At 30.3% G+C, this 18,623-nt stretch overlaps 5 protein-coding genes across 6 annotated transcripts in view; 1 reads left to right on the top strand and 4 right to left on the bottom strand.

Annotated features, from left to right (window-relative positions):
* LOC106687200 (uncharacterized protein C16orf52 homolog A) overlaps positions 1 to 1,588 on the bottom strand; it is a 3,902-nt gene extending 2,314 nt beyond the window's left edge. The window contains exons 1-2 of the mRNA XM_014430938.2: positions 1,403 to 1,588; positions 412 to 624 (exon numbers count right to left, since the gene is read on the bottom strand). Of these exons, the coding sequence (XP_014286424.1) occupies positions 412 to 624; positions 1,403 to 1,505 (316 nt within the window). The 5' untranslated portion in view covers positions 1,506 to 1,588. The remainder of the gene's footprint in view (positions 1 to 411; positions 625 to 1,402) is intronic.
* Positions 1,589 to 5,178: 3,590 nt separating this feature from the next.
* On the bottom strand, positions 5,179 to 10,070 carry mRpL19 (mitochondrial ribosomal protein L19). Its single transcript, XM_014430937.3, has 6 exons — positions 9,868 to 10,070; positions 9,539 to 9,778; positions 8,682 to 8,816; positions 7,494 to 7,681; positions 5,506 to 5,666; positions 5,179 to 5,430 (listed from the first exon to the last, which is right to left on the bottom strand). Exons 1-6 carry the CDS (start codon positions 9,923 to 9,925, stop codon positions 5,301 to 5,303), a joined length of 912 nt encoding a protein of 303 aa, XP_014286423.1. The 5' UTR covers positions 9,926 to 10,070; the 3' UTR covers positions 5,179 to 5,300.
* Positions 10,071 to 10,102: 32 nt separating this feature from the next.
* Positions 10,103 to 16,285, top strand: LOC106687197 (WD repeat domain-containing protein 83). Of its 2 annotated transcripts, none has more exons than XM_014430936.3 (6): positions 10,103 to 10,308; positions 10,382 to 10,517; positions 10,599 to 10,800; positions 11,692 to 11,824; positions 12,614 to 12,719; positions 15,789 to 16,285. In XM_014430936.3, exons 1-6 carry the CDS (start codon positions 10,242 to 10,244, stop codon positions 16,063 to 16,065), a joined length of 921 nt encoding a protein of 306 aa, XP_014286422.1. In that variant the 5' UTR covers positions 10,103 to 10,241; the 3' UTR covers positions 16,066 to 16,285. The 2 variants fall into 2 exon arrangements, with proteins under 2 accessions (XP_014286422.1, XP_066902146.1); XM_067046045.1 differs by having other exon boundaries at positions 10,109 to 10,308; positions 10,580 to 10,800.
* On the bottom strand, positions 13,544 to 14,754 carry uri (unconventional prefoldin RPB5 interactor). The gene has a single exon (XM_014430935.3). It carries the CDS (start codon positions 14,600 to 14,602, stop codon positions 13,610 to 13,612), a length of 993 nt encoding a protein of 330 aa, XP_014286421.1. The 5' UTR covers positions 14,603 to 14,754; the 3' UTR covers positions 13,544 to 13,609.
* Positions 16,286 to 18,084: 1,799 nt separating the features above from the next.
* Positions 18,085 to 18,477, bottom strand: LOC136795450 (uncharacterized). Its single transcript, XM_067046047.1, has one exon. It carries the CDS (start codon positions 18,475 to 18,477, stop codon positions 18,085 to 18,087), a length of 393 nt encoding a protein of 130 aa, XP_066902148.1.
* Positions 18,478 to 18,623: the final 146 nt, after the last annotated feature.

Genomic DNA, 18,623 nt, shown 5'->3' with positions numbered 1-18,623 from the left:
TATTATTTAAAATATAATATATATATGTACTACAACAGAATGATAAAAAAAACAAACAATTCCTTCTGTTTATAGTTACTAAAAGAAGGGCTCATAATACTGGGTTATAAAACCAGTAACATCTAAATGGCACAAGATTTTCAACATTCTTACATTATATATTTTCTTTCCAGTTTTGATGGTTTTAAAACTTTCCACATAGCTCCTTTTTTTAATACTATTCAGCATTATCAAATAATTAACTTTAAGAATACGACAAGAGAATCACAAGAAAGACGGACAAAACAGTTTCATCTGTTTATGGTTTATCAAAGAATAAATAATATTATTAGCCACTGTTCCAATGACTTCCTCAATTACATTCAATAACTTAAACCAGCCAGCAATAATATGTACTAATATAATACTTACTTGCAGTGAATCCAACCCATCTCGCATATGGGACAACATTCCTGTCCCAATGTGAAGATATTAAAAGTATTATTGTTGTTGTGATACAAATACAACCAATAAAGATACAGACAAGTGCCAATAACCATTCAGGTTGAAGACTCGGAGTAAAACAAACTTGGGGCCTGTTATATACTGTCATACAAGTCCACATTAATCCAAGTCTCGTATCTCCTAATAAAAAAATGAACAAATTATTAGATTTAATTAACATGAACAGAGCAATAAGTATAGGCACTGAAGAATAAATAGAATCCAGATTTTAAAAATAATTGAACCATATTTTATTTAAAATAACAATACTTTTCAAAATAATTAATAGGACTCTTCATATATTAAGAGTTAAATTAATAACCTTCAAAAACAATTAGAGGTGGGATAACTCACCGGGTAAAATGTTGGACTATGCACTAATTCTAATTTAAAATTATTTTTAATCTGATGAGCTACAAATAAAGTTTAAGATTAGGAGACCCTCCTGAGGCATACCCAATCTCTATGGACAGTATATGATACTTTACACGATGGCATATCACTTCTCTTTATAACTAACAGTTAGTATCTCTTTATCATATACAAAAGTATTTAATTGACCCAATCCATTGAATTTAGCAGACCACTAAGCTAGAAATCAAACCATGTGCGGCCACATCCACTCCTAACAAAGGGTAAAGGGAGGTATTCTTTAAAAAATATTTGAAAATTAGCTTACTTAAATGTGGATTTTGGGTCACTTTTATCATCATTTTACTTGTTCAAACCATTTAGACAGTAGATGGTATAAAGTTCGATTTAATCAAATGCTATTAGCCATATAATGGCTTGTTATCTTCTGAATTGTCAAATACCTTAAAGGATTTTTAAAAGAAGATAAACTGATGTACAAAAGATAACACTATAAAATATTAAAATATTGAGATAATTTAATTCTACAAATATAAACATTCCTTACCTCCAACATCTGTGATAATCCAATCAGGCATCGCAAGACTAACAATAGCAAATATATCTGCGGCTAGAAATAACGTACCAGAGACTAGCGTTAACTTATCCATTTTGGAATAATTCAACTAACAAGCTTATCCAATATTAATCATCACAATAACAAAGAATGTCAATAAACAGGGAGGTTGCAAGTTGTCAGGTTATGTTTTATGTAATCATACCAACCTGACGACCAATCACTATTTTTATTGATGTAAATAAAACTATAAATAATAACAATAACATTTAACAAGTAATAAAACCATAACATTTGGGAAAAAATATGGGGTAAATATTTGCTTTAGTTGCTCCAAAATGATGGCAAACCATCATCACTAGGCCAGACTGTTCATCGATAACCCGAAGGTACAGGAAAAGTAGTTCTTTATGAATGAACCATTGATAAATAAATATCGTATCCGTGGCAATTTTAGCTATTAGTTTCAAGTATAGCTAATTTTTGCCCTACTCTGACGAAAAGTGGCGGAGGAAAAAATGATTTACAACTCAGTACTTAAATCATAATTATTTGAAGTTTCTAAATGATCTTTCAATTTAGAATGTTAAAATAATAGTTCAACCAACTGCATAAGAACAGCAGCATAAATCCAGAAATTTAGAAAACAATAGTTCCAATTAGCACCGTTAGATGCCAGCACCATCCAAACAGTCGTTTTCTCAGTTCAAATATAGCTTTTTTTTTTATTTTCTAAACCTCTTTATTGATATAATATATATATATAATACGGATTATATGTACAAAATGATATATAACACATTATACAATATGTCTTCTTTTGCCTTACGGCAGTATAAGATTAATAAACATAGTCCGCTGAAGGCGGTCAAATATAGCTTAAAAATATTCTTGATATTTAAATATAGTTCGCCCAACTGAATAAAGATAGCAGCACCAATCAAGGGAGGGAGGAATCAGTAGTTCCGATAACCGCCACCAGAGGCCAGCACCATCCAAACAGCTATTTCCGAAGCCAAGCAGGAAAATTTTACTTTGCATTAGGATATTAGGAACTTACAGGAGCTCAACAAGTCACTTTGACTTTACGATTGTGTTGGAACAGATAAGGTGTGTTCCAACACAAGTCTTAACTATGATCCAATCAGTTGAGCTCCTGTTAGTTTCTAATATCCTAATACAAAATAAAAATTTTCCAGCAGACTTCGGAAATGGCTTTTGGGATGGTGTTGGCCTCTTGCGGCGGTTATTGGAACTACTGTTTCATGCCACCATTGATTGGTGCTGCTATCTTTATGTAGTTAGTCCAACTAAAATTAAAAATTTTTTAAAGCTATATTTCAACTGAGAAAACGGCTCTTTGGATGCTGGTGGCCTCTTGCGGCAGTTATTAAAACTACAATTCCTATCTTTTTGATTGGTGCTGCTATCTTTATGTAGTTAATCTAACTATTATTTAAAATGAGGAGAAGATGGTCGGAGGTGCGGTTAATGAAACACAAATAAGTATGACTAACTTATTTTAATGTGCCGACGTTTCGGCTAGAGTTTCTAGCCTTCTTCAGGGTGGTAAGGTTTTCTTCGAATGTTTAAACAATGAACGTCAGTTCCTCCAAGAAGTCATATACTGAAGGGCACTTGTGCAATACCCGGTCCTATCCGCCTAGTACCAAGCCTCCGCCTAGTTTGTGCGGAGGCTTGGTACGAGGCGGATAGGACCGGGTACTGCACGAGCACAAGTGCCCTTCAGTATTTAAACATTCGAAGAAAACCTTATCACCCTGAAGAAGGCTAGAAACTCTAGCCGAAACGTCGGCACATTAAAATAAGTTAGTCATACTTATTTGTGTTTCATTGACCGCACCCTCATCCATCTTCTCCTCATTTATCATCCACGGTCAACTATCTCTCATTATTATTATTTAAAATATTTTCAAGCTATATTTGGATTACAGAAACGGCTCTTTGGATACTGCTGGCCTCTAACAGTGCGAATCGGAACTATCATTTTCTACCCTTGTTTTGTGCTGCTATCTTTAGACAACAGTTAAATGAACTATTATTTTAACAATCTAAATCGTCATTTTATGATTTTTTTTTTGTTTTATCGATCTTAGTTAAAACGATGTATAATATTTCAGTCATATTTATTAATGTGCGTTTTAAATTAGTTAGTATTTATTATACTTGATTGATTGTTCATTCTATTAAGCAAACTGAAGATAAAATATGAAACAGTAAAACAACAACTAAATATTGTTATTTAAACTATATCATAGTTTGACTTTAACTATGATAAAATAATTTCACCTTTTAATAGTTATGTAAGATCAGCTAGAAACTTCAAATAATAAAGAATTGAATTATGATTTAAGTAGCGAGTTGTTAATTAGTTTTGTTATGAAAAATTAAGCATTTACACAGATTAAAAGAGTTAGGCTTTTAATGTATTTTATGGAGATATATGCATCATAAGATATATGTGCATCTTATTGAAATTGAAATTTCATATGATAGCCAAATTTGATTCTTATTAAACTGCTGCTATATTGTGAATTGGTCTGGTTTAGATAAATTGAAAACCATTTAGATTAAGAAACTTTGGAGGAAATTTTAATAAAAATTTGGAGGAAATTATATTAATAAAGGATTAACGCAGTTTTGCTTTTAAGGTGTTCAATAAAGATATGTGCATCATAAGAAATTTTATAAATTAAGCAATAAATAAAGATGATAAATATGATTTAAGTGTGAATAAGAGCATTAGGAAAGAAATTTTATAGAAAAATAGTAATTTCCATTATATTTTTATTTGAATTAAATTATGAAAACATAATTTCTTAATTTTAAGATTTCAGATAAATTTGTTTTAGGGGTCCTGGGTGGATTATTTTTGGAGTCTGGGGTGGATTATTTTTTGGGCCTGGGCCTAATATAACTTTAAGTTCTTGGGAAAATTTGTTTTTGGGGTCAGTGGTAGATTTGTTTTTAGAGCCTGTGTTGGATTCATATTTAGTATATAGATGATATTAACGATCAAGTTTTTGGGATAATATGTAGGAAGAATTATCCAATTCTTTTATCCATTTTTAATTAGTAAGAATGTAAGATGCGTAATTTTTTCCAATAAACAAAATTAAAGATACTTTAAAGGAAGACTTCTTTAAAAATCTACATTTAAGCCCAGTCAAACTATTTCAATGAGGATAAAACTTATCTCATATTAAAGACCTCCTGGTATTACATTGATATACTGAGTTTAATCAAAATCATTACAGTCATTTTTGAGGGAATCGAAAAATGATTTTATTTTGTCAGACCAACGTAAATCCAACTAAGTCCTGAACTTCAGTTCAGACTTTACACTTTAGTTTCAATGTTGCTCAACCCATATAAATTCTCTAGCTACCTCTTTAAAACAGGATGTTCAACAAAACAATACATAACTAAATTTGAATTTTTAAAAAAATATTTGTAATTTTTATACCTTTCCTAATTAATATCATAACATAATATGGATTAATAAATTTTGACAATCAGTTTACTAGCATTTTTTCCCTTAACTTCCAGATATAGTTGATACATCACTTGGACCACAATCTTCTATGGATGGAACCACAATTTACTCTATAAAACATAAATTAACCAAGAAATACCTGGAATTAATGATACACAGAGGCAACTGATTTAACAGCCATACTTATCTGTTTTGAAGGAAGTAGATCTATGAAATTAAACATAAAATGAAAATCTTGTAAAAATGAATATAGGAAGTATAACAATATTTATTTCAATACATCAAATAAGACAATTACTATATACAAAACGCACAAATACAAATTGTGCTTATACTGTTCTTTAAGACACACACACACTACTGTGATAGTTTTTATCCTGTTTTCTTGGGCTTGACAAATGACCGTATTCTTTTTGACTTTTTCTTGCTTAATTCTAATTGATGCAATTGTGAGTAAACTTCAGCAAAGATTTCCTTTTGTTCTTCCTCAGGTATTGTAGCTCTATAAAAAACAAAGGACATAAATAAATAAAGGTACTATGTTTCAAAAATAAACTTTTGTGCGGGTAATACCTACCTGTATTGTTTCATCAAATCATATTTCTCCCAAGGTTTTTTATGTTTAGGAATTTGCATTTTCATTTTATCTGAAATAAGTGTCATCATATGTTCTCTATTGATACCTTTAAAATCAGTCCTTTCCCATCTTCCTACCCATGGTCGTGGTTTCAGTATGACCTTTAGAAACAATAAATATTTGAAGCCGTATTGAAATTAATAAAATTATATTTAATAAAATCTATTCTATCAAGTAAAAATGTATTTTATTATAGTTTCAATTAAAACCAGAGTTCAAAGTTGAAAAACTTTGAGGAGACAGAAGTTCTAGATGAAACATGTATAACTATGAAATAAAATATGCTCTCTACCACAGACTATTATAAAAATATGGTGGGGTGTGCATATCACACAAAGTTCACTTACCCCCGCCTCTACTTAGAGTTGAAATTAATCCTAGCTTGTCACAGAACAGATATTTTTATACTAATTTTTCAAATGAGCCTTTCAGGTGACAGATTAAAAAACTGCATTTCAACAGTTTTCAGAAAGTATTTTGACTAATATTTCTCGTTCCAAAATTTTAACATTTACATTGTGGTTTTTGCCATTTATTCAATGATAAATTGTTATTGAATTTTTATTTAAAATATTAAAAATGATTTTATGGAGTTAGTCTTCCTGTCCATTCAAATGTTTATATACTAGTTATGTAAATTTAAAATACTGATTATTTAATATCTATGGTTAGATGAAATTGTTATTAGAGAGTGAAATAGAAAATGCAGCTGGCAGTTTGAAAGTTGTTAGAACTGACCTTTTATTTATGCATTTTTTGTCTTTCAATTTTACTTTTGACATCTTTATTATTTTTATAAAATCTTTGGCTTTTCGATGATATATAATATAACTAAATCCTTAAGTTAATTATCAAATCGTTTCATCGTTTATATTTATCTATTTTTCACTACTAACAACAATATGAAATGGTTAATTATTTCTAACAAAGAATATTAGAGGTACTTTAAAGGAACATTTTTTGAAAATACAATATTTAAGCCCTATCAAACTATTTCAATAAGATATCAAAGACCATTAAATTGTACATTGATATACCGTGATTAATTAAAATTATTAGAGCTCTATTAGAGAAAATAGAAAAAAAAGTGAAAAATCGATTCTGAAGTGGCACTTCCGGTCAGTCAATTTTATCAAAAAAGTTGATACCTCATTCCTGCATATAAATTAAATATTTAATTTCAGTTTTTTATGACTTTTCATTTTTGAGCTATACTGTTCACAAAGGCACAAATGACCATTTTGCTGGTCCTAATTATTTGGACTCAGGGGACCTTAAAACGTATATTTCCATCGCTAAATCGAAGTCAACGTTTTTCATGATTGCATTACTTTCTCTAACTATATATATCTTAAAGGAAAGTAAAAAGCATTGGTGATTTGGTGAAAAACCACGGAAACATAAAGACATGGTAATAGTAGTTTTTAACTTTACCTATAAATGGAAATATAGTAAATGGAGAAATGGCTAAGGTGAATAATGAAGAAGGAGTTTTGAAATTAGCAAGGATTAATTTCAATTCAAAATAAGATGGCAAGTAAAAGTTGTGTGCTACGCACACAGGATCACATTTTTTTCTATATAATTGAACTTTGCAAAGCTGTCAGTAATAATGAGATCCTTGCAACAAAATGCTTTGCCCTAATGCCTACCTCAATCAAATGTTTTAGAAACCCATATTTACTGTATGGGAATCAACTATCCTCTTTTCTTGGTCTCAAACCTCATTTTTTTAAATAATTTTTTTTGTCAGTTGTCCAAGGAATTGTCTTTTATAAATGGTTCAGAATGAATAATGTTTGTTAGCAGAGTATAATTAATAATTATATACCTTGGTGATCAACAAGGCTTTAAAAATATCTCACAGCATTAAGATTGAAATATTGATTAGTAATAAGTATCATAGAAAACAAAAGCCTTTTAAGTACCTGTGTAGTATTAATAGGAATTGGAGTGTTTTCGGGAAGAATTTCTGGTTCCATATCAAGAGGGAAAGTGCTGTATTCTGGAAGTGCATCCCTCAAATAGAAAAGTTCATCATCAAGCCGTTTTTCTAGCCTTATAACTTCTATTTTTTCAATTGTAGGATCATAGAGGTGGTAACTAATTTCAGTTCCTAGAAAATGGGAAAAGGTTGTAGAAATAAATAAATATTCTCTGAATATAAGTTACAGTATTTATATATTAAGCGACAAATACAGTACAGTATCCCATTTATCCATCTTATTTGGGAATGAGACAGTGGTGGTAAAGTGGAAGAGGCAGTTCATCCAGAATAAACAAAAAAAAAAAAAACATTAATTTAATTTTTATATTAGGTAAAAATTAAAATTTAACACAAATCTTAATAAAAAGGTCATATGAGGCATTAAGAATCAGAATGTACCAGCCTCACTAGACCTGATTTTGGAATAAACAACAAAGAATATTTTAATATAATTTTCTCAAACTACTTTAGACCGGTTGTGATAGTGAATAGCATTCCAGTCAGCAGTTTCGTAGTATTATGTATCAGTTAGCAGTGACAGAATGATAAAGCCACTTGATCCACTCCGGCATTGGCAACATAAATCTAATATGTTAGTACAATATGTTAAACTAGCTAGATTTACTGAATGGCTAAGTAAAAGATTCTTTATACAGCTAACAGTTGGCATGTCAAACAATGCTTTGACCCTTCAAACTAAGTTTTCACGAAAAATGTAGGATAGTCCAAGCTGAACCTCAATGCTTTATACATACATGATGAAGTTAAATTATACCAAGTTAGTATAATATTAAATGAAAATTAATGACAAGTTTATAACAGAAGTCATAAAGTCAGTTATTTTGTCGAACTTAGTGTTTTCTCAGCACTTCATTTATCATTTTCCTCCATTAGTTAATTCAGAAAACCAGTAACGCGGAGTTCTACTGTAATTTGGGTTTTGTGGAGAGTCATATGCAATTAAATAACATTTTCAAGGAAAAGGGGAAAACAAAAATTATTTGATGGTAAATAATTTTAACTGGAAAAAGAATTACGAAAAATATAAATAATCCAATAAGCAGTTGGGATATACTACATAAAGAACACAGATAAATGGAACATGACAGAAAGAATATGGGTCACTTACCTAAATTATCAACAACGTTTCTTAGAACAAAAGAAGCTCTTAATCCGCAACTTTTCCTTTGAATACAAATTCCGAGGAATCTATTCTTTTTGGATGCAGAATGAGGAGTAAATGAAGTAACAGCCATTATTGTCCCTTTAACAATAATTAACTAATTTAATAAGAGACAAAAAATTAATCATTACTGTTGATATGATTGTTAAAATTAATGTAATAATTTGCTGAATGCACAGTGGCCAAACGTGTTTAACAGTTCCAGCCAATCAATTTTCAATTTTTGGAAAGAAAGGAATAAATCTGTATATTGTAACTTTGCTAGAATATTCAGATGAAATGTAAGACCAAGCTTGGTATTAAACCAGCAGACAACGATTTAGGCAAACCAATAACAAGTAAATAGGGTATTTCCATAAAGGAGAGCCAATATTAATTTTCATAAATACATCGGTCTCTCCAAATAGATGTCAGCATTCTTCCTTTAGCTAAAAAAAAAATTTCATCACAAAAAAAGTGAAATGAATATCACAAAAGAGCTATAGAGTCAGGTAAAGCTGTTGTTTGAAAAAGCAAGTGTGGTCCTCTTATTCACAAAAATTAATAGTTATTAATATATGGTTCATAAATATTTTCTATTAATTAAATATTCGGAAAATTAATTAGATCAATTTCGATTGAACATTTTAAATAATTTTCCTTAACAAAGTTATTATATTTAAATATAATTTATTATTTTAAAAGGCCAATAAATACTTTAGGTGCAATATAAATAATGCCAGTAACTGAAGATCTCCCTGTAATAAAAACAAATATAAAATGCTAACTATTAATAATGCAAATAGAAGGTAATTAGTACTAACCAACATAAAACTCAGGAATTTCAATTTGTGATCTCCTTTTCAACATATCTTGGCGCTCTAATCTTTCACGAATGGGATTCCTCCATTCTATTTTGGGGTCTGGAAGAAATTCGGGATAGATAAATCTTTGCTCCAATTTTATGGCATGGTTTTCTGGTTCTTCAACAGACTGAATGCTACTTTCAGTCACTAACTCAGGGAGAGTACTAGCAAAACATTGACTCCATTTACAGAGTGGAACTATGAAATAAAGTCAATCATGATTAAAAAACTATTTCACATGGTGCAAATATTTTAAAAAATAAGAGATAGAAAGAGAGATAACTCACATAAATTATATACAAAATGTTTTTCAATCAGACACTGCCTATAGAGATTAGAGAACATCTTGGAAGATCAATAACTTTTAAACAACTTCAGAATGTTTTTTTAACCACCACCATTGAGGGAAACAAAAAAATAAAAAACAAATATTCAGACCTCTAAATTTTCTTTGATAACAACACAATAATGTGCTTTCAAATAGGGAGAGGTTAAAGATAGGCTATATTTCTACAGGTTATAAACACTTTTTAACCTGCCATTAGTGGAGTGGATTTTGATTAATATTGACAAAAAAAAAAATGAAATAAAAATCATTATTAGTTGAGATTATATTCTGGTTTATAATTCAGTTATATGTTTGAAAAACCTTATATATTTGATGGATTTTAAGCATTTAAGTACAATTGATTGTAAACAAGGAGCTGTTAGAAGGGTTCGATTTAATGGTATGCTTCTAATATTTATACCATTTTATGTTTTCTGGTGTATCTGTTAAAACTTCATTGTTAATTCCCACAGTGGATGGAGTGTATTGTATTTCTTCAGGATCAGACAGAACGGTAAAGTTATGGAATCCACATAAGAATTTATTCCTTAAAACTTATTCAGGCCATGGAAATGAAGTTTTGGATGCCTGTGGCTCTTCTGACAGCAGGTAGATCAGTGAAAAAACTATATTTCCTGTGTAAAATTAATTATTTCATCTAAATTTGTAAGTTTGTTTCAATGTTTTCAGTTACCTATTATCAGGGGGGGCTGACAAGAGTATCATTCATTGGGAGGTAGAAACGGGTAAACCATTACGTAGATTAAGAGTTCATGTCAGCAATGTAACATGTGTAAAATACAATGAAGAATCTACCATAGCATTTTCAGGATCTCATGACAATACAGTTATGATATGGGACCTTAAATCTTTTAATTTCCAGCCAATACAGGTATTAAACTTGTTCTATTTTCTGTAAATTTATTCAAATTTTACTCTCCTTGGAGAATATCCAACAGTGAGAGAAGGAAAGATATTCCATAAAATTTGGCAATCCAGTTCCATTATCAAGATAGGAGTAATTAACCATTTAGTGTGAAGTGTTGAAGAAAAAATATGCTTTTATTAAAATTAAGGTGTTTTTTTTGTTTAAAGAATTGGTGAAAAAGTTGGACAAATAATTATTTTGTCTTTGTGCTGGAATTGTATGTTTATGGCTGATTTTCTTCATAATGTCCTTATTTTTCTCTCTACTGTGATTTGTATTGAATGCCAAAATTTGATTACCATAATTTCATTTTCTATTCAATTAATGGTATACTGTTAAAAGTTTGAATAACAGTGAGAAATGGGTAAAATATTTCATAAATTTTGGTAACCTAGCACTTTTATAAGGACCTTTCCTACTTACTCCTTAGTAATAAACCATTTAGCACAGTTATATGAAGAAAAAATAGGCTATAATTAAAATTAAAGTAATTGTAATTTTTTTTAGTTTAAAGAAATTGGTGAAAAAAATAGTAAAATAATTGTTTTGTCACTGTACTGGAATATACTTGTTTGTTAATGACTGATTTACCCCTTGATGTTCTATTCTTCAGAATTTCTCTTTCCTCAGTGGTCGGTATGAAGTATAGTGTTAAAAGTTTTCTTTTATTTATTGTTATATCATCACCACTTAATCCAAATATATGACTTTGTTATATACTCCACTGCTTCAATTAAATAAATTTAATAGTGGACTTTTTAAGTGATTTATCATTTAATAAGGGCAGAAACAATGCCTATTTCCCTCTTCATAGGTTATATACCAGATTTATTAAATTATTCATATTTTTTTTAGATACTCAAAGATGCAAAAGATAGTATAACAGCCATGCAAATAACTGAAAATGAAATTATAACTGGATCCTTAGACTGTAAAGTAAGGAGATATGATATTAGATCTGGTTGTTTAACAACCGATTACATTGGAGGTAATTTCAAAATTAATTATAACTAATAATTAACTCTTTCAAAACTTTTTATTGCTCAATAATCTCTCAATTAAATTGGTAGGTTACAAGAGAGTGAAATATTTTACATGTTCTTTTCCATTCCAAGTTTTTAATATTAAAGTATTTATCTAGTTGCGAGAGTTGTAGGCCTACCTTCTATGCCATAACCCCTGATGAAGACCTGAAGCTCAGGTCGAAACGTCGGCATAAAATAAATAAATATGGTTTTGTTTATTTATGTTGTTCTTTGCTGACCACACCCCCCGACAAACTTCTCTAATTATTTATCTAGTTGTTTTAATCATTATGAAACTAATTATTTTTTTTTATAAGTTTTCTATTCTATTTATTTATTGCAATTTACATAAAAACACATTAAGTAAATTTTATGTATTATAAAAATGGAGTGATATAGGCATGTAGAGAAACTGCCCATTGATAGCACTCTATATAATTTTCAAATTTTAAATATTAATGCTACTCAATATTTTCAGCTACAGAGTTTAGTATTATACAGCTTACCATTGTTAAGAGACTTTCTCAAGTTTCTTCCTGAATGGAATAAGTTCCATCATGCTGTGATGCTTTGTTCAAAATAATTTTTAGGAATTAAATTTATCGAGATAAAATTAAGGAAACCAAAGCAATTACATAAAACTACTTACTTCTCTGTTATGTGGTGTATAATAGAAACATTGAACTATTCTTGTTATCAATATAATTCCTATTTATAATAACTAATTTCAGTGTTTTTTTAAATTTTTACAGTACCAGTAATATCTCTCAACATAACCCAAGACGGTCAGTGCTATGTAGTTGGTTCGGCGAATAAGGTTTGGCTTTTTGACAAGAGTACTGGTGAACTCCTTAATGAGTAAGCTTTATTGTGATTTTAATGGTTACTTTTGCTAAAAAAACATCTTAGCCAATACAATAATAAATGACATTCAATTTAAAATAAAATTTATTTTTGAATAAGTATATGTTTAACCATTTTATGAGCTACAAACTCATCCTAAAGCTAACTTCTAAGTTAAACCCCTCTAAAGTATACATAGGTGTGAATAAAATAAATGGGTCATAGTTTTAGTAAAATGACTTTGATTTTTATAAGGAATACTTCAATAATGACCATGTGCCGATTACTCAGATTTGATGCATGAACTCATTCATTAAGAGCCAACTCTCATTAAGAACTAGTTTTTATTATATAATATTAATATATTATCATTTTAAAGTATATATATCACATTAAAATTTAAATATATTATATTAAAAACAAATACGTTTAAGTATGCTAATAAATAAAATATTTTGTTAATAAATTATTATCTTGTCCTAAACCTTGATTAATTTTTTTTTTATAAATCAATGAAACATTTTACAAATAATTATGGATACTGGGTGGCTATATATGCTAGGCCAGCACCTTTGCTTTAGAGTCAGAAATAAATCTAGCAGACTGAAGGTTGATTTTTACTTTATGATTGGACTGAGGAATAACACTCAATTTTAAGTAATGAAGGGGCTCTTCTCGGACCTCTTGCATGATGGCATCAAACTTAATAATTAATATATAATAACCATTTTCTAGTATTGTAGAAATTTGTAGATAAATTGAATAAGAAGTTACTTTTATAAACCATTTAAAACTAGGATTGTTTGCTATGTAACTAATGAATTGTAGGAAGACAAAAATTAATAAAAATAACAATATTTTATTTATAAAATATTTACAAGTAATGTATTAATATAATGTGTGGTCTATTTACGATTCATTTTAAATTTACTCATTGGTCGCTTTAGTTCATTACCATTTAGTGGCAAAGATGGTTTAGAAACATTTTCATAAACTGTGTCAGATACAGCTTCGGGTAAAGCATTATTTTCATTAATTATAGAAACCTGAGGAGCACTTTCGTTTGATGTGTCATCTGGTGGTAAGTTAAAAGTAACACTTTTCCTTCTTGATGAATTGCTAGTATCCTTAACTATTATTGATTTAGGTTTACTTTCCAAGTGTTCATTTTCCTGTTCAGGTTTAGAATTTTTGACAGGCTCTGTTGTTTCAACTGCACTGTCATTTGAAAGATCACTTTCACTGCTGTCATCATCTTCACTACTCGATTCCGTGTCACAACCTAATCGGTTCAATTCATCTTCAAGCTCTTCTTGTAACTCTAAAGCTTCAAGGTGTTCCCAAATATCTTTTTCTGTACTGATGTTAGCAGAGCCAGTTTTTTCTTTCAGTTCTTTTAACTGTTGTCGGTATTGTTTCTCTTTTTCTCTATGTTTTAGCTTCCAGTCTTTTTCTTGATCTTCATCATATGGTTCTATAACTTCTTTAGTTTCTTCACTCTCAAATGCATCTTTTTCTTTTGAAAAATCTCTCATATTTTCCAGAAGAGTGCTTTCTTTTTCCCATTTTTCTATAAGCTCATTCGCTGATTTAATCCTTCTCTCACATATTTCAACAGCTTTTTTGCAACTTGTCTTAATGAACCAACCACATCCTAAAGTAACCCAAACATCATTTGTATGAACTAACCTACCTTTAATGTAAGCTTTGCTTCCTACAGGCAGAAAGATGGAATGTTGATGCTTTTCATTGTAATATTGAAGATTTTTAATCACCTCTTCGTATTTATCCTTATACTCGTTCCACTGCTTCAAATTCTTTTTGTTCTCTATTATGGCCTTTATGTAGGCAGCCTGAAATAAAGTGTTTTTTTGTTTTTCTGGTAAGAAGCGTTCCATTTTAACTAGCACAAAAGTGGTCAACAAAATAAATTTATCACTGAATCTGAGGATTAACGTAAAACATAAATAAATGTTACTATAATTTTACATTTGGCGGCGTATTTAACTAACTGGAGGTTACAGGGTGGAAGGGTTATGTTGTTTTGAATGTGTCCATAGAGGACGACCTTAGTTTATATCGGTTTCATTTCTTTTATTCATACCATTTTAAACATAAAGTTGATGTTTTATAATTTTTTTACCAATATATTTTAACAGTAATAATTATTATTTGTGACAATAATACAGAACATTAATCTATGTAAAGGTTTATTTTTGTCTCATATCTTCAACAATGGTTACCCCAATTCCTTATTTCATTTTCAAAGCTGTTTATTTCATTCAAGAATCTGTACTCTATTTAACATGATACCGAATGTTGGCCGCGGTTTCTTATATTCCTAAATTTAATAATTTTTAAGAATAATAGTAATTTATGATTTTGAGAAAATTATTTGACGAATGATTAATATTACTAGACCATTGCACACATTAATTATATTTAATTACACAGCAATACCAATGGTTGCCGTCAAAACAGCCCTGACGAAGCCCTGCAACGTGGGGCGAAACGTTGGCTCAATAAAATAGTATAATTATCTACTATTTGAGTTTTTTTGACCGCACCCGGACCATATTCCATTAATTATATTTATTTTAATATTTCCATAATATGGAATTCTGACAATTGTCATTTTCCGAAACATGCTGTATTCTATGTGGTAGTACACAAAAACAAAAAACACATTTTCTCTTAAGATGTTTAATTATGTGAATATTTTGGGTTGTCGGTGAACATATGAGCTGTAAGAAAATATACCTTTTTATGCTCTCAATTGTGATTTTTTTCCCAGACATTTAAGGATCCTGTGGTCATGCAAAGCTTGAGACTGCAATGGCGTGACTTGTATTCATGTAACTTTTTTTCTTCTTATCTGGCCATTTCTGGCTTATGGAGTGATTATCTTACAGGTTACCAACCTTTTATAGCCAGAGTGGAGATGTTGAGATTCATTCTGTAGAACTGGATCCCTACCCCTAAAGCTTTTTCTAAATTTCTCCTCTGAAGCTTTTGAGATATTACATTTTATACTTTCAACAAACATTATTAAAAATTATAATTGTTTGATTTTTTTTATTTTAGGTACATAGGACATGAGACAGGAGACTATCAGGTGGAGTGTGGTGTTGACCGTAAGGATCGTCACGTGATAAGCGGAGCTGTGGATGGCAACCTCTACTGTTGGGACCTAATAGGTGGGAGCATAGTATCCAAGCTTAATCATAAAAAAGCAACAGCTGTACATTCTTTCGATTCTCATCCTACCAGTGACTTCTTTGTGACTGCTATTAAAGAGAATATTTTCCTTTGGGGAGAGAACGCAATGGAAGACGAACCAGAAGAGGAGGAAGATAATTAAAAGAATGATTTTTTTTAAGTTGCATCAGTTGATTGCTATGTCAGAATTGAATGAGTTATTAGTGATTGAACAGAACTGGTTGGTAATGTAGCTTTAAGTGTTGCTTTGGAGTGAAAAGCATTATCTTAAAGTAAAATTAATTTTTTGTATTTGAATTTTATATTTTAAATATCGTAATTATGAAAATTAATTGTTGTAAATAAAAATATTTTTAAAGTCAGTTTTATAGTTTATTGAACGTAAGTAGGTTTATATATATCTTATTTAACAAAACCTATTTTAAACTGTTAGTAATAGAATTATCTTATCAATAAATATCTTAAGAAAAAATTCAAATAAGTGATGATAAAAAATTATGACATTTTAAGTGACGAAAAGTTATAGTCAAGCTAATTAAGTATTTCAAATCACATTAGTTGAAATATTAATTATTACTGATACATTCTTTTTTTTTTTCGGTAAAGTCACTGAGAAAATCACTATGATAGTATGATAGCTGTGTGCATTTCTTTTAAAAGAGTTGATAATTTTACAAAAAAAAAAAACCATTTATTCCGGAAATTGATGAACGTTAGCATTATTTTGGCTAAATTAGGTATTTCCGTAAATCATGTCTTTTATATCATTTACACACAGTATATAAAAGGTTCACGTTAGTTCCTCACTGCCCAGGTTTTTACGAGTTCCCTTCAAGAGTCTATAGGTTCTAAAAAATGCTCATATATGAAAAAAAAAATAATTTTTAAATAAAGTTATGAAAATAAATAATACTGTACAAAAAAATAACAACCAAAACATAGGCATCTATTTCTGAGAAAAAAATAAACGAAATCACTTTTACAATATTCATGAAATAAAATAATACCAAAGAAACAAAAAAATCTCTTGAAATAAAATAAAATAATGTTGTTAACAATTTTTGAAACAAACAAAAAACTGGTCCATGAATAATATTTTATATAAATACTAAGAAAACTATACAACAAAAATACAATTTGATGGATTGTTTACGTGGCGTGAGGTTTCGAGAGAAGACAGGCATAGTTCGTATCGCAACAACTAGTATTGGACTGTGCTATGTTGTCGAATCAGTGTTGTATCAGATGTAGTGTTAGTGGTGTTTGATGCTCGGGTAATACCAGGGGATAAACAAAGGGTTTTAGTATTTACAATTAAATTTATTCTTAAGGATATATTTGCAAAATAAATAATAATTTTACCTCTCTTTTTTTTTTATTTATTTATTTAAATCAAGAAGATAAATAATTAAAGGGGAAAGAATAATATAGGAAATAACGCTATGAGCGTTAACACAGGAATTGAATTCAAGCTTACCTAAACACTATAACAATTTAATATGGGTTTTTACCTATATCATCTATAGTCAATTAAATACGAGGGCTGTCCAGAAAGTAACAGACGTTTTGAAATAAACAATTCACAAATTGAAAAACTCAAAGTTTATTATATACATTTGAAAGGTACACTATGCTATTTTTCTACATAATCGCCATTCAAATTGAAACATTTATCATACAGTGAAACAAGTTTTTCAATTCCCACTCTGTAAAAATCTGTCGCCTGCAATTTCAACCACTGGTTTACACCGGTATGCAGTTCGGCGTCAGTATCAAAGCGTTGTTTACCGAGCTATTTTTTCATCGCTGGGAAGAGATGGTAATCGCTCGGCGCCAAATCCGGGCTGTATGGGGGAAGGTCAAAAACCTCCCATCCAAGAGTGCCCATGTACGTATGTGGCCGTGCGTTGTCGTGATAAAACAACACCATAGTGCTAAGTTTTCCCCGACGCTTATTTTGTATAGCGCGCCGTAACTTTCTTAGTGTTTCGCTATACCTGTCTTGATTGTTGCTCCACGTTCCAGAAAATCAACGAGAAGCACTCCCTTGGAGTCCCAAAACACAGTAGCCATGACCTTTCTTGCTGACAGCGTTTCCAAACACTTTTGTTGTTTCTTGGGAGAATGTGTGTGCGCCCATTCCATCGACTGCTGTTTTGTTTCACAGTTGACATGCTTCACCCAAGTTTTCCTTCACGATACGATCCAGAACTGCATTACCATTTCTATTGTATTCTTGGAGAAAGGTCAGTAACGCAGCCAGTCTCTGTTTCTTACGGCCTTCCATTAGGATCTTTGGAACCAAGCGAGCACAAAATATGTGGTAACCACGTTTCTCCATCATAAATTGCTGCACCAAACTCCATGAAATTTGGGAAAAATGTTCCGACAGCTCTGTAATCGTGAAACGACGTTTTTCACGATATTTGTTATTGATTTGCATTGCAATGTCATCAGTCACAAGGCTAGGCCTACCACTGCGGTCCTCGTCGTGAACACTGGTACGGCCATTTTTAAAATCAATGCAGCATTGCCTCACTCGGCTTTCACTCATTATCTCCTGCCCGTAAACATCACAAAGCTGACGATAAATTTCAATTGGTCTGTTGTTTCGAGCCAACAAAAACCGAATCACAGACCACACTTCACAAGTGGCGGGATTTTCTATTGCATAACAAATTTTGACAACTCACAGAGAGC

Source organism: Halyomorpha halys, unplaced genomic scaffold (genome assembly GCF_000696795.3).
Source record: "Halyomorpha halys isolate HHAL.00 unplaced genomic scaffold, Hhal_1.1 Scaffold926.1, whole genome shotgun sequence".
In the NCBI taxonomy this organism is placed as follows: domain Eukaryota; kingdom Metazoa; phylum Arthropoda; class Insecta; order Hemiptera; family Pentatomidae; genus Halyomorpha; species Halyomorpha halys.
Note: the sequence above shows the minus strand (reverse complement) of the source record. Positions and strands in the feature narration are given on the sequence as shown.